The sequence below is a fragment of the Poromitra crassiceps genome (genome assembly GCF_964638095.1).
Source record: "Poromitra crassiceps genome assembly, chromosome: 8".
In the NCBI taxonomy this organism is placed as follows: Eukaryota; Metazoa; Chordata; class Actinopteri; order Beryciformes; family Melamphaidae; genus Poromitra; species Poromitra crassiceps.
In genome coordinates, this window is record NC_139629.1 from 39,749,676 (window position 1) to 39,762,175 (window position 12,500).

The 12,500-nt window shown below is 48.4% G+C and overlaps 1 protein-coding gene across 1 annotated transcript in view; it reads right to left on the reverse strand.

The window, feature by feature from the left end:
- rarga (retinoic acid receptor gamma a) overlaps positions 1 to 8,156 on the reverse strand; it is a gene marked incomplete at its 5' end in the record, with an annotated part of 35,827 nt that extends 27,671 nt beyond the window's left edge. Inside the window, one exon of the mRNA XM_083642122.1 lies at positions 8,012 to 8,156. Within this exon, the coding sequence (XP_083498248.1) occupies positions 8,012 to 8,156 (145 nt within the window). The remainder of the gene's footprint in view (positions 1 to 8,011) is intronic.
- Between the last annotated feature and the right edge of the window lie 4,344 nt (positions 8,157 to 12,500).

Consider the following 12,500-nt stretch of genomic DNA (forward strand, 5'->3'; position numbering starts at 1 on the left):
TCCTCGTTAGGGCTGCTGCACCATATATTGACAGATATATTCCTCGTTAGGGCTGCTGCACCATATATTGACAGATATATTCCTCGTTAGGGCTGCTGCACCATATATTGACAGATATATTCCTCGTTAGGGCTGCTGCACCATATATTGACAGATATTGCGATTGCAATGTGATCATAGGTTTTCAGTGGGAATGCTAAATTTGTGCAGCCCTATTCCACCATCTAGGCTGTCTTGTGAAACCCAGGGAAGAGCAGTGTGTGAACATGGCCAAGAGGAGACAGACAGACAGACAGACAGTCAGTCTGAGGTGCTACAGGCTGGAGGACAGCAGGACACAGACAGACAGTCAGTCTGAGGTGCTACAGGCTAGTCAGGAGGAGACAGACAGTCAGTCAGTCTGAGGTGCTACAGGCTAGTCAGGAGGAGACAGACAGTCAGTCTGAGGTGCTACAGGCTGGAGGACAGGAGGACACAGACAGACAGTCAGGAGGACACAGACAGACAGTCAGGAGGAGATAGACAGACAGTCAGTCTGTCTGAGGTGCGACAGGCTAGTCAGGAGGACACAGACAGACAGTCAGGAGGAGACAGACAGTCAGTCTGTCTGAGGTGCTACAGGCTAGTCAGGAGCAGACAGACAGACAGTCAGTCTGTCTGAGGTGCTACAGGCTAGTCAGGAGGAGACAGTCAGTCTGTCTGAGGTAGAGCTGTCACTTTTTCCCCAAAATAAAGTTCGAGCAAACTTTAATTGCCCGCAAAATGTTCGAATATATTCAAAAAAAAAAATTGGTTAATTTTCTTTTGGTAATTTTTTTTTTCTTTTTGCAGGCCAGGCCAGGCCACCGGGCATCGGCCCGACGTGCCCGATTATGCAGTCCGCGCCTGCCGGTTACATCGTATATATATATAATATAATATAAAATATTAAAAGAATATTTAAAAAAAATCCTCAGCTGTCCTCATGGTCCAGTCAGTCAGCTCCTCTCCGCTGCTGTGTTAGCTTGGACGCTCACAGTCACAACACTGCCTCACAAACTTGGCTGCATCCAACTCGAGACAACTTTTCAGACCCTGGAGACAATCTTTCTCAGAAGAGACTAACGCGACAAATCTGGAGACTTTTTCTGACATGGGATTAACATTACCAGCAAGAAGCAGTAAGCAGGCAATGACGATAGCTGGGTAAGTCCCGCTAGCATCGATGCTAAGTTAGAAAACAATGTTGTTATTATTATATATATTTTTTTTTTATTCTTTTTTTTTTTTTATAATTCGAACAGGTCAATTACATTCGAACATGCCCCCCCTCCCCCACATTTGAAGTTAAATTCGAATTTCGAATAAAAAGTGACAGCTCTAGTCTGAGGTGCTACAGGCTAGTCAGGAGGAGACAGACAGACAGTCAGTCTGTGTGAGGTGCTACAGGCTAGCAGATGACTTGTATTTACAGTGGTGTGACTGACGCTGTCGAGTGGCTATAAACTGCCATCAGTGCAGAGCCGGATTCCAACACATGCATGTGGAATCTAGCCTGGCACATTGTCTGTCTGTGGCTCTGACACAGCAGCAGTCTGTGCCAGCTCAACACACACACACACACACACACACACACACACACACACACACACACACAAATGCTATGTACAGGGACATATAGTCACATAGGGCCGGGCAATATAACGATATTATATCGATATATCGTGATATGAGACTAGATATATTAGATTTTGGATATGGTAATAATGATATGTCATAAGTGTTGTCTTTCCCTGGTTTTAAAAACTGCATTACAGTAAAGTGATGTCATTTTCTAAACTTACCAGACTGTTCTAGCTGTTCTACTATTTGCCTTTACCCACTTAGTCATTAGCCTATCTATATTATCCACATTACTGAGGATTATTTATAAAAAAAAATCTAATTGTGTAAATATTTTGTGACGGCACCAATAGTCATCACAATATAGATATTGAGGTATTTGGTCAAAAATATATTGTGATATTTGATTGTGTCTATATCGCCCAGCCCTCCAGTCACATACAGAGTTCACACACACACACACACACACACACACACACACACACACACACACACACACACACACACACACACACACACACACACACACACACACACACAATTGTGGTTTGACACCTTCTCATTCTTATGCAAGTGAAAAACCCCACATGGAGAGGGGGGGGGGGGGGGGGGCTTATGAAAAGACTTGAAGTGACTGCGAGCATTGAGTGTGTTTATTTTTAGACCGCACTGCTATTAATGGCCTCAGCTATTACTGCATGAAAGATCTGTTAGCACGGGGGTGTGCCACTGTGACACAAAGAGCTGTGACAGTGTAGGGTTAGGGTTAGGGTTAGGGTTATCTTATATTGGGAAAAGGCTATATTGACGATGTCAGCACGTTAGCTTAGCATAAGAATGAAGCTTAATATTTAATGTGCCTTTCACCGACTTCACCCTCTTGTGCTCTGTGTTCTGATTGGCTGCCTGTGCTCTGTGTTCCGATTGGCTGCCTGCATGTGCTCTGTGTTCTGATTGGCTGCCTGCATGTGCTCTGTGTTCCGATTGGCTGCCTGCATGTGCTCTGTGTTCTGATTGGCTGCCTGTGCTCTGTGTTCTGATTGGCCGGGCAGTTAACCACCTAATTAGTGAGCCGCCTAGCAACAGCGGTGTTCCCTAACCCTGTAATCACACTTGAAATGTGCCTTTTTACATTCAGCTTTGGAATGAATGAAGGGAGCAAAGCTCCTTCTAGTCCTGCTTCTTCTTCTACTACAGTCAGTCTACTTCAAACAGCCTCCTCCTTCAAGCCACACAGCTGCCTTCAGAGACAAGTGAAGTGTTTTTCCCCTCCGTCATATCAATTACAACGCCAGTGACCTTGGATCTGCTGACTAGTTAAGCCTTTTACCTTCAACACATTCATGTGACATTATCTTGAAAGAATCAACAGGGGTTTATGTACGTATAACTGCACTGACAAGTCCTCATTACAACTGTAGCCATAAGCCTCTCTCATTCGCTCTCGCTCCCTCTCTCTCTCTCTCTCTCTCTCTCACACGCACGCACGCACGCACGCACACACACACACACACACACACACACACACACACACACACACACACACACACACACACACACACACACACACACACACACACACACACACACACACACACACACGCGCGCGCGCGCGCGCGCGCGCGCACACTCACACACTCAAACACCATCCCCCCCTTACCAAAGATAGCACTATCTATCCCCAGTCCTGCCCCCTCAGGCATTCTAATCTTTTAATTGAATCTTTTGTAATTATAATGAAATAACTGCAGACTTCCATCAGGGGAGAAACTGATTGGGTCAGAATGTGCCAGCGGTCACAGGAAGAGGCTCTTATTTCTCTGTCATTGCCGCCGCGATACACCCCATTTCAATTAGCTCCTCCATTCACATTTGAACACATTAAGGGGGAAAACAAAGGGGAGTGTGTGTGTGTGTGTGTGTGTGTGTGCGTGTCTGTGTGTGTTTGCGTGTGTGTGCGTGTATGTGTGTGTGTGTGTGTGTGTGTGTGCGCGCGCGCGTGTGTGTGGCTGTGCGTGTGTGTGTGTGTCCGCGCACGTGTGTGTGGCTGTGCGTGTGTGTGTGTGTCTGTGCGTGTGTGTGTGCGTGTGTGTGTGTGTGTGTGTGTGTGCGTGTGTGTGCGTGTGTGTGTGTGTGTGTGTGTGATTGCACACATCTTGATGGATTACTCTCCGGCTATCCGTTACAGCCCGGTGTCACTTGGACATATCGCTAAGCGAGGATCAGAATGAATACCCCCGAAAAAAAACCACGCTGAAAAAGAAGCGAGCTGCGAGCGCACGTTTTTTTTTTTTTCCGGTGAGAAAAACACTCTTCCCCTTCTTCTGACCCTGGAGAGCGGCTAAGGCGTAATTGCCTCATTCTTCTCGAGCAAAATGAACATTGACAGAGTGGGGGATCGCTCCGCTATAGGCTATCTCAAATGGAGCTTGCCTGCCCAGTTGACTAATTCGGTTCTCATTGACGTATGACTAAATCAGTGTCCATTATGCGTGCGCGCGGGGCAGCTCAGATGTAGTACCAGCTCCGTGGCATAAGGCACTTAAGAGCATTACACAACCCGGAGCAGGCTGAATGGCTCTCCTTTTCAGCCAGCGGGACAAGGCCGCCACACATGGTGGAGATCTGACATTGGCCAGGGCCGTAGCCTCTCACTAACCTCTGACATTGAGGTCTCAACACTGCCCGAACAAAAAACAGGAAAACTGACCACACACTTTTAAAGTCCCCCACCACCCCCCCGATTGTCCCCAGCTCACGGGCCAACACAAGTGACACTTATCACCGCAGGAGATTTACTGCCCGCACAATAGGATATACTCATCTTGTGGGAGATACGTGACAAATGTGTTTTTTTCTCTCTCTCTCTCTCTCAAATCAAATACTTTGTGTGTCGTTTTTTAGAACAGCTAGGGGTGTCACACACACAAAAAAATCCATTCATGTAAGAATCACGATTCTTATCTAGCACGATTCTGAACCGATTCACCACTCCCAAGAATTGATTCTTTTTTCATTTTTATTCTTTTACATTACGTCCAATTATCTTTCTTGAAGTCACCGATAACTGAGGAATACGAAGAAGTTTTTATTTGTGCGAGTTCAGCGTGAATAAATGTTACCTTTTGTCTTTGTGTGTACTATTGTGTTGCAATCAGTTGCTAAAACTTTTGCAAATATAAAAACGACATAATCCTATACACCTTATTCTGCTTTCGTGCCATCATTTGCTACGCCGCCTTTCGTAGCACACGGCGGATTGTGAGTGGATCCTGAAATCCACCCACTGTACGTACTGAACCGAGAATCGATTCTGAATCGAATCGTGACCCCCCCGGGAATCGGGAATCGAATCGTGAGAAACTCCTTAATAACAAGCTAAAGATTCTTTTTGAACATAAAGCAGGAGATTGTGTTGAAGAAGCGGGTGGATCTTGGGTGTGTGGAGTGAGTGAGTGAGTGAGTGCTTGGTGTGGAGTGTGGCACTGGCAGCCAGACAGGTCCTTCTGGTGTGCAGCTGGGTCGGGCCTAATGAGAGATCAGACTCAAACATCAATTCATCAACCTCATTGATGAGGACAATGAGGGGCAACTGGTTCAGTAAAGAGAGCCATTATGGCTCCTCGTGTGGGATAGGGCAGCCATGTTTACAAAGGTTATTGGGCACAGAGGGGCTGAAACACTACACCATCGCTCTGCTCTGCTAGCCTCAGTCAGCCCTGCCCTGCTCCCCTCGCCTCGCCTCGGGGCAGCAGCTCCTCAAGACTTTTTTCCCCCTATCTCTTTGATTTCCTGTGACAAAGAACAGAAAGACGAAGAAAATCACTTCTGGAACGTGAAGGGGCTAATTTCTTAAAGAGCCCCCCCCCCCCCCCCTAAAGTCAAAAATGTGTTTTTCTTCTTGTTCCTTCAGTTAGATGTTTGAGCTTCACTGTGCAGAATGAGGTCTTAGTGGAGAGGTCGACACTAGAAGGCTGTTTCCACAATCGTCCGCTGAAAGTGGAAAGTTTCTCTGCACGTGCTCACTGAAAAGGCCACTTTCGACCCGGCATGATTCGTGACATCACAAACACCAGAGCCAATCCCTGTCCACCAATCAGCAGTAAGTTCTAAGATAACCCCGATTGGTTGCTTTGAGATTTTTAATGAATTTAACAAGATAATTTAGCCTTTTTTTTGTGTGGGGGGGGGGGGGTAGAGTATTTTTTTTAATATACATGTTAAGATGACTTTAGGGGCTCTTTAAAAAGTGTGTGTTTTGAGTGGGTTTAAAAGGAGAGAGGTCTGATTGATGAAATAAACACATCTCATCTTGTTATCTTCAGGCGTCCCCATGCTAAGCGGAGCAGGCTGGGCTGGTGGGAGAGAGAGAGAGAGAGAGAGAGAGAGAGAGAGAGAGAGAGGAGTCCCCCCTGGCCCTGGCCTCCACTGACAGCACATTTGTCTTCATTAAACCTGGGCCAGTGTGCATGACAGCCACTGAAACACTGCTGTCTGCAGGATTCATGATGACAGATGACTCTCCCCCCGTGAGCCGCTCGCAACCAACAAAACCAGCAAGGACCCAACAAATACCAAACACCAAAAATATGTCCGGGGGGCGAACTCAAAAAGCTTCCCCCGAAAAACAGGAATGCATTGTGTTGTTGTTGTTGTTGTTTGTGCAACTGCGCGGTCTCTCCTCTTGTTTTCCTGGTTGCTGTTGTTATAGTTTCTGGTGTCGTTGCTGGCCTTGCTCACTCCACACCGTCGCGCACACACAAAATTGCACACACACACACACACACCCACACACACACACACACACACACACACACACACACACACACACACACACACACACACACACACACTCCCCTGCTTTTCCCCACTCTCACACGCTCTCTCTCACAGCAGTAGCGGCCCCCTGGAAGTGTATGGAAACGGACCCCCGTTTTGTCCTGTCCACAGACAGGGCCTGTTGTTAAGAGCCAGAGCCTTGTCTGAAGTCTGGGGCGGAAAAATGAGAAGCCGACAGAGAGAAAGAGAGAGAGTCAAGAGAGACAGAGAGAGACAGAGAGAGAGAGAGAGAGAGAGAGAGAGAGAGAGAGAGAGAGAGAGAGAGAGAAAAGAAAGCTGGCCAGAATATGTCTTCTTGGCTCTTCCGAGGACTGCGCGTGCATCATCCCACGTTACTAATTTATTCATCCTTTTATCCAGTAAATAATTCATCTGCTTATGAATTCATGGCTGTTTGGCTCCACAGCGATATCGTTAGCCATGTCCAGGAGCGTCAACAAACCGGCAAGCTAACAGGCCTCGCGGGCAATGTAACATTAAACAGCTACATTCTCTTCATTAACCTTTCATGACAGATACTGACTATCAATAAATAGGGCGAGTGTGAAAAAACGAAGAGAAATAATAAACAAAGCGAGGCTGACACAGTGTATCCAAAGTCTCTCTCTCTCTCTCTCTCTCTCTCTCTCTCTCTCTCTCTCTCTCTCTCTCTCACCCTCTTCCTGTCTCTTTCATCTGCCCATTCTTAACGGGTTGTTTCTAGTACACAGCACCTGGCAAGGTCGACCCTCAGGTGGCTCACATTGTCACTGAAACCTGACTCTGTGCTGCTCACTCACACTACCAAGTCAAACATGGACACACACACACAGGCAGGCAAGTACACACAAGCACACGCACACACACACACGCACGCACACACACACACACACACACACACACACACACACACACACACAGTGCATATCATATCATAGCAGAGAGTTTCTTTCGGATGGCTGAGCAGCTCAGACTGGAGGTGGGCTGTGAGTGAGGGGGTGGGCAGAGGAGGACAGGAGAGGAGAGGAGAGGGGGAGAGAGGGAGAGAGGGAGAGAGGAGAGGAGGGGAGAGAGGGAGAGAGGAGAGGAGAGGAGAGGAGAGGAGAGGAGAGGAGAGGAGAGGAGAGGAGAGGAGAGGAGAGGAGAGGAGAGGAGAGGAGAGGAGAGAGAGACTGCCTGTCTCAGTCTTTTCCTGTGGTGCTCTGTAGCCCCTGACAGCTAGCCCCCCTGGCCTAGCCCTGAGGGGTAAACAAGCCAGCACTGGGGGGAGAGAAAGAGAAACAGAGAGAGAGAGACAGTAAGAGAGAGAGAGACAGAGAGAGACAGAGAAAGAGACAGAGAGAGACAGAGAGACAGAGAGAGAGAGACAGTAAGAATGAGAGAGAGAGACAGAGAGAGACAGTAAGAGACAGTAAGAGAGACAGACAGACAGACAGAGAGAGAGAGACAGTAAGAGACAGTAAGAGAGACAGACAGACAGACAGAGAGAGAGAGACAGTAAGAGACAGTAAGAGAGAGAGACAGACAGACAGAGAGAGAGAGACAGTGAGTAAGAGAGTCCCACGAGCGATGCAAACCGGATGCCACTTACATTGCACGCTGGCACTGCCTGTCCAGGCGAAGGGGTCCAGCCCCGCGAAGAAGGGGCTCGCTTTCCGCAGCATGCACGCCCCACGGCTGGTGACATCATAGAGCTGCCGGGGGCCCATACCCAGGGCCTCCATACAGTCGAACATGGCACACCTCAGTGTACGGTGCGCCCCCCGCCCTCGGCACTGAAACACACCGCGCGCTGCCGGAGACTTTCTGCCTGTGCCTTGTGCCCTCCCCCTCGCCTTGCTCACGTCACTCGCTAAAACAGTGACAACAACAACAAACAGGCTAGCTTTCCCCTTCCTGCCCTCACTCTCCTCTCCTCTCCTCTCCTCTCCTCTCCTCTCCTCTCCTCTCCTCTCCTCTCTCCTCTCCTCTCCTCTCCTCTCCTCTCCTCTCCTCTCTCCCTCTCTCCCCCTCTCCTCTCCTCTCCTCTCTCCGTCTGGAGCTCTCTCTCTCCCTCCGGCTGTCCTTTTCCTGCTTCCCGACGCTGGCTGGCTGGCTGCAGTTTCCCCCTTTCCCCTCTCGGATGGAATGCGGAGCTGGTTCCTGCCTGGCCGTGCCGTGCTGTGCTGTGCCGTGCTGTGCAGCGCCGTGCAGCGCTGTGCTGTGCTGAGCCGTGCCCGAGCGTGACACTCTGGACTCTCCCCCCCTCTTGCCTGCCTGCCTGCCTGCCTGCCTGCCTGCCTGCCCTTGGGAGAGCTGCTCCCTGTCTGCTGTAACAGACCTAAATAACAGCCTCTCACAGCACTCGCTGAGCCCCAGACACGGCGGAGTGAACCAACTGCCTCAGCCCGACGCTCTGAGAGGGGGTGGAGAGAGAGTGAGAGAGAGAGAGAGAGAGAGAGCCAGAGAGGGAGGGAGGGGGGGAGGGAGGGATGGAGAGGGACCCAGAGGGAGGGGGAGCAGAGGAGGGGAAGGGAGGGGAGGGGTCTGGCCAGCAGAGCACTAGAGGACTGATCATGCTTAGAGGACAAAACTTTATTCCCATTCTTCTCCCATTCTTTCCACACTGCTTTTGTCTTTCATATGTCAGGTCCCCAATGCAAACAAACACAACAACCCCCCCCCCCCCCCCTGTCCCATTCAGAGCTGGTGTCTCTCTCTCTCTCTCTCTCTCTCTCTCTCTCTCTGTCTCTCTCTCTCTCTCTCTCTCTCTCTGTCTGTCTTTACACTGTGTGACTGCACCTCCCCCATTTCCCCTGCAGTAAATATGAGCCCCCTCCCCTCCCCTTCGCTGAGCCCCCGTCTCTAATCATAACCATATTAAAGTCCAGCCACTGGCTGGCTCTGAGAGAGAGCGAGAGAGAGAGAGATAGGGGGAGAGGGAGAGAGAGGGGGAGAGCGAGAGAGAGAGAGAGATAGGGGGAGAGGGAGAGGGAAAGAGAGAGAGAGACAGGGAACATTGCACTGTGGCTGAAGCCAGAAAGCAGATGCCAGGGTAAATCCCTCCCTTCTCTCTCTCTCTCTCTCTCTCTCTCTCTCTCTCTCTCTCTCTCTCTCTCTCTGTCTGTCTGTCTGTTCCAGGGAACAACAGAAGATGGGCAGTTCTCTCTCTGTCTCTCTCTCTCTCTCTCTCGCTCTCGCTCTCTCTCCCTCTGGAAGTGTTTTAACAGTGATGAATGAGGCCTGCCTTGCAGTGTATTTACACAGACAAATACCCTCCATATACAGACGCACCATGTGCTGGACACACTTCTCACAGGTTCACTTGACCTTCCTGCTCATCTATCTCTGAGCAGAAACAACACGGACGGACAGACGGACATGCACCGTTGCCACGGGACCAGATTACGCAAGCGATGCTCACTGTAATGTATATATTAAAATGCCGTTTGTCACCCGACAGATACCATCACCAGACACACACACACACACACACACACACAGCTGACTAAAAAACCCGCTAAATGTATAGCCTTCCACGTCTCCTTGGAGGAGATCATTTTGTTCGCCCCTACTGCCACAAGCTGTTCTGTGTATCGCTACGATTCAATTTGGTGGCGTGCCCTCACGGTGACAGGAAATCAAAGTCAATCAATAGGTGGTCTGTGGTCAATAAAGAAAGCCTGTCACTGGTCCTAACTGTTGCAGTGCAGACTGATAGACTCTGGCCCGCGCTGGGCCAAAGCAAACAGCGGCCATACAATGGGAGATATATGATAATAGAATGGCTTTAGGTCTGTGTGTGTGCCCCCGCACATTCATCTCCCCCCCTGTCAGAGCAGGACAAGTGGTACAGCCCAGCAGGCAAAAAAGACACCATTTCCTGTCAATCTGTGCTGCTGGCTAGGCTCTCCATAAACACACAGTGCCCCCCCCCCCTCCCTCCTCCTCCCTCCCCCCTCCCTCCTCCCTCCCCCTCCTCCTCCTCCCCCCCTCCCTCCTCCCTCCTCCCTCCTCCCTCCTCCTCTTCTGTCTAACACTTCACTCTTCTTCCTGTCTGCTGAAACAAACCATGCGCTTCTATGTTTCAGGCTATTTGGAATGATTTTGATTAAAATGTTTATTGACCTAAAAGGCTTTTCCTTCGTTTGAGACCCGTTGTTTATTTTCTTAAGTTGGCACACACACACAGTCACGCACACACACACACACACACACACACACACACACACACACACACACTAGAGCTGCAATGATTAGTCAATTGATCGATTAGTCGACTCAACGGACAGAAAATTGATGACCAACTATTTTTATTATCAATTATAATAATTTCGACTATTTTTTTAAGTCTGAGACTGTGGGCCTCCCCCCAGGCAAAGCTTGGAAAAAGGAGCCCCCCCCTCGCTCAATTCCTGGATGCCTATGGGATCATGATTATGTTATTTGATCCCATAGACACTCAACAATTGAGCCAAGATAGCCTGATGTTGCTGTTTGACACACTTCAGAATACACCAAATACATATAAAGGTCTGTCTGAAGGCATTTATTTGTTTATGACTCTGGGAAAGTGGGGAGAACTGACAAATTCCCCAAAACCATATCTCTGAAATATCTCTTTAACCAAATCACACATTTAGGCTATTCTATGATATCTCCTTTCAATAACAAAGGTAATATGTTTTCACTTCCATCCACTGAGCCTCCGCTGAAACTGCTTGGAGCCCCCTTGGGAAGGCCCGCCTCCCACTTTGAAAACCTATGGTTTTAGACCACTGGTGTAGACCAGCCATTCCCAACCTGTGAGCCGGGGCCCACTGCTGGGCCGCAAAGGTATTGCACGTGGGCCGCTAAATCATTTGCAAAACATTACGGGGGAAAGTAATTATTATTATTATGTATGATTGAGAATGCATTTCTCCATTGTCGAATGATACCTTTATTTAATTTGTAATTAATTATTGGTTTATTAGCCTATTGCAGACGGCCCCTCACTTTTAGTTTCTGATTTCTGTGTGGTGCTGATGGACAGCTCCTTTTATCGTTAGGATACAAAAGTGCTCTGAGAACGTATTATTATTTGGCCTTCATAGTGTTTACGCTCAGATGTGTCTATGGTCAGATGTGTCTATGGTCAGATGTAGGTCACAGACATTTTTGAGACTTTCAAGTCGATCAGAGATTGCTCCCTTAGATTATTATTAAGTCTGTGTCTGTCTAAACTCGCGTCAACAGGGGGCTCTCTCTCTCTCTCTCTTACCGCCGGACCGGCTAAACCCGGAAGTGAAACGCGGAAGTGAAACCCGGAAGTGAAACGCAGCTGCCTGCCTACCCCGTTCGCGCTGCCTAGCAACGCAGCATAAACAATGTGAATGCCACGCATTCTCTCGCGAACATCTCTCGTTATATTCTAACAGGTTTTTTGGAAGTTATTTTGTGGTTATGGCCGAAGTGGCTGCTGCAAACCGTTTCATTTCACTTCCTGAACTTCCCTGGCCACAGACAGACTAACACTGGCCGATTCACTCGGGCTTCAAGCGAGACTACTCTGCGTTGGTCTCGTCGACTATTAGAGGTAAGATGTGATGCATTGATATTAAATTTATACTGTTTAATAACAATCGAAAAAGTTGCTCGTAGCTGCTTTAAATGTGAATATTCTCTGGTTTATTTAGTCTTCCATGACAATAAACTAATTATCTTTAGGTTTTGGACTGTTGATCAGGACAAAAGAAGACATTTGAGCACGTCATCTTAGGCTCAGGCTTTGGGTGGTCTGCATTTTTTTTCCACCATTTTGTGACATTTTATAGACCAAACGACGAATCGATTAGTCAAGAAAATAATCGACAGATCAATCGACGATGAAAATAATCGTTAATTGCAGCCATAATACACAAGCTCATGTGTTTGCACACAAACACACACACGCACACTTAGCAGGCCTTTTGTCGTATCAAACAGTACAGAACATCAATAGTTTCCGTCTCTTTCTGCGCCTAACTGTCGTGTCATAAAGCCAGGTGCTGCTTACTGCTTTATGGCAGGAACAGGAGAACAGAGGTGGCGGCAGCGTATACAAACCATTATCTATCAAA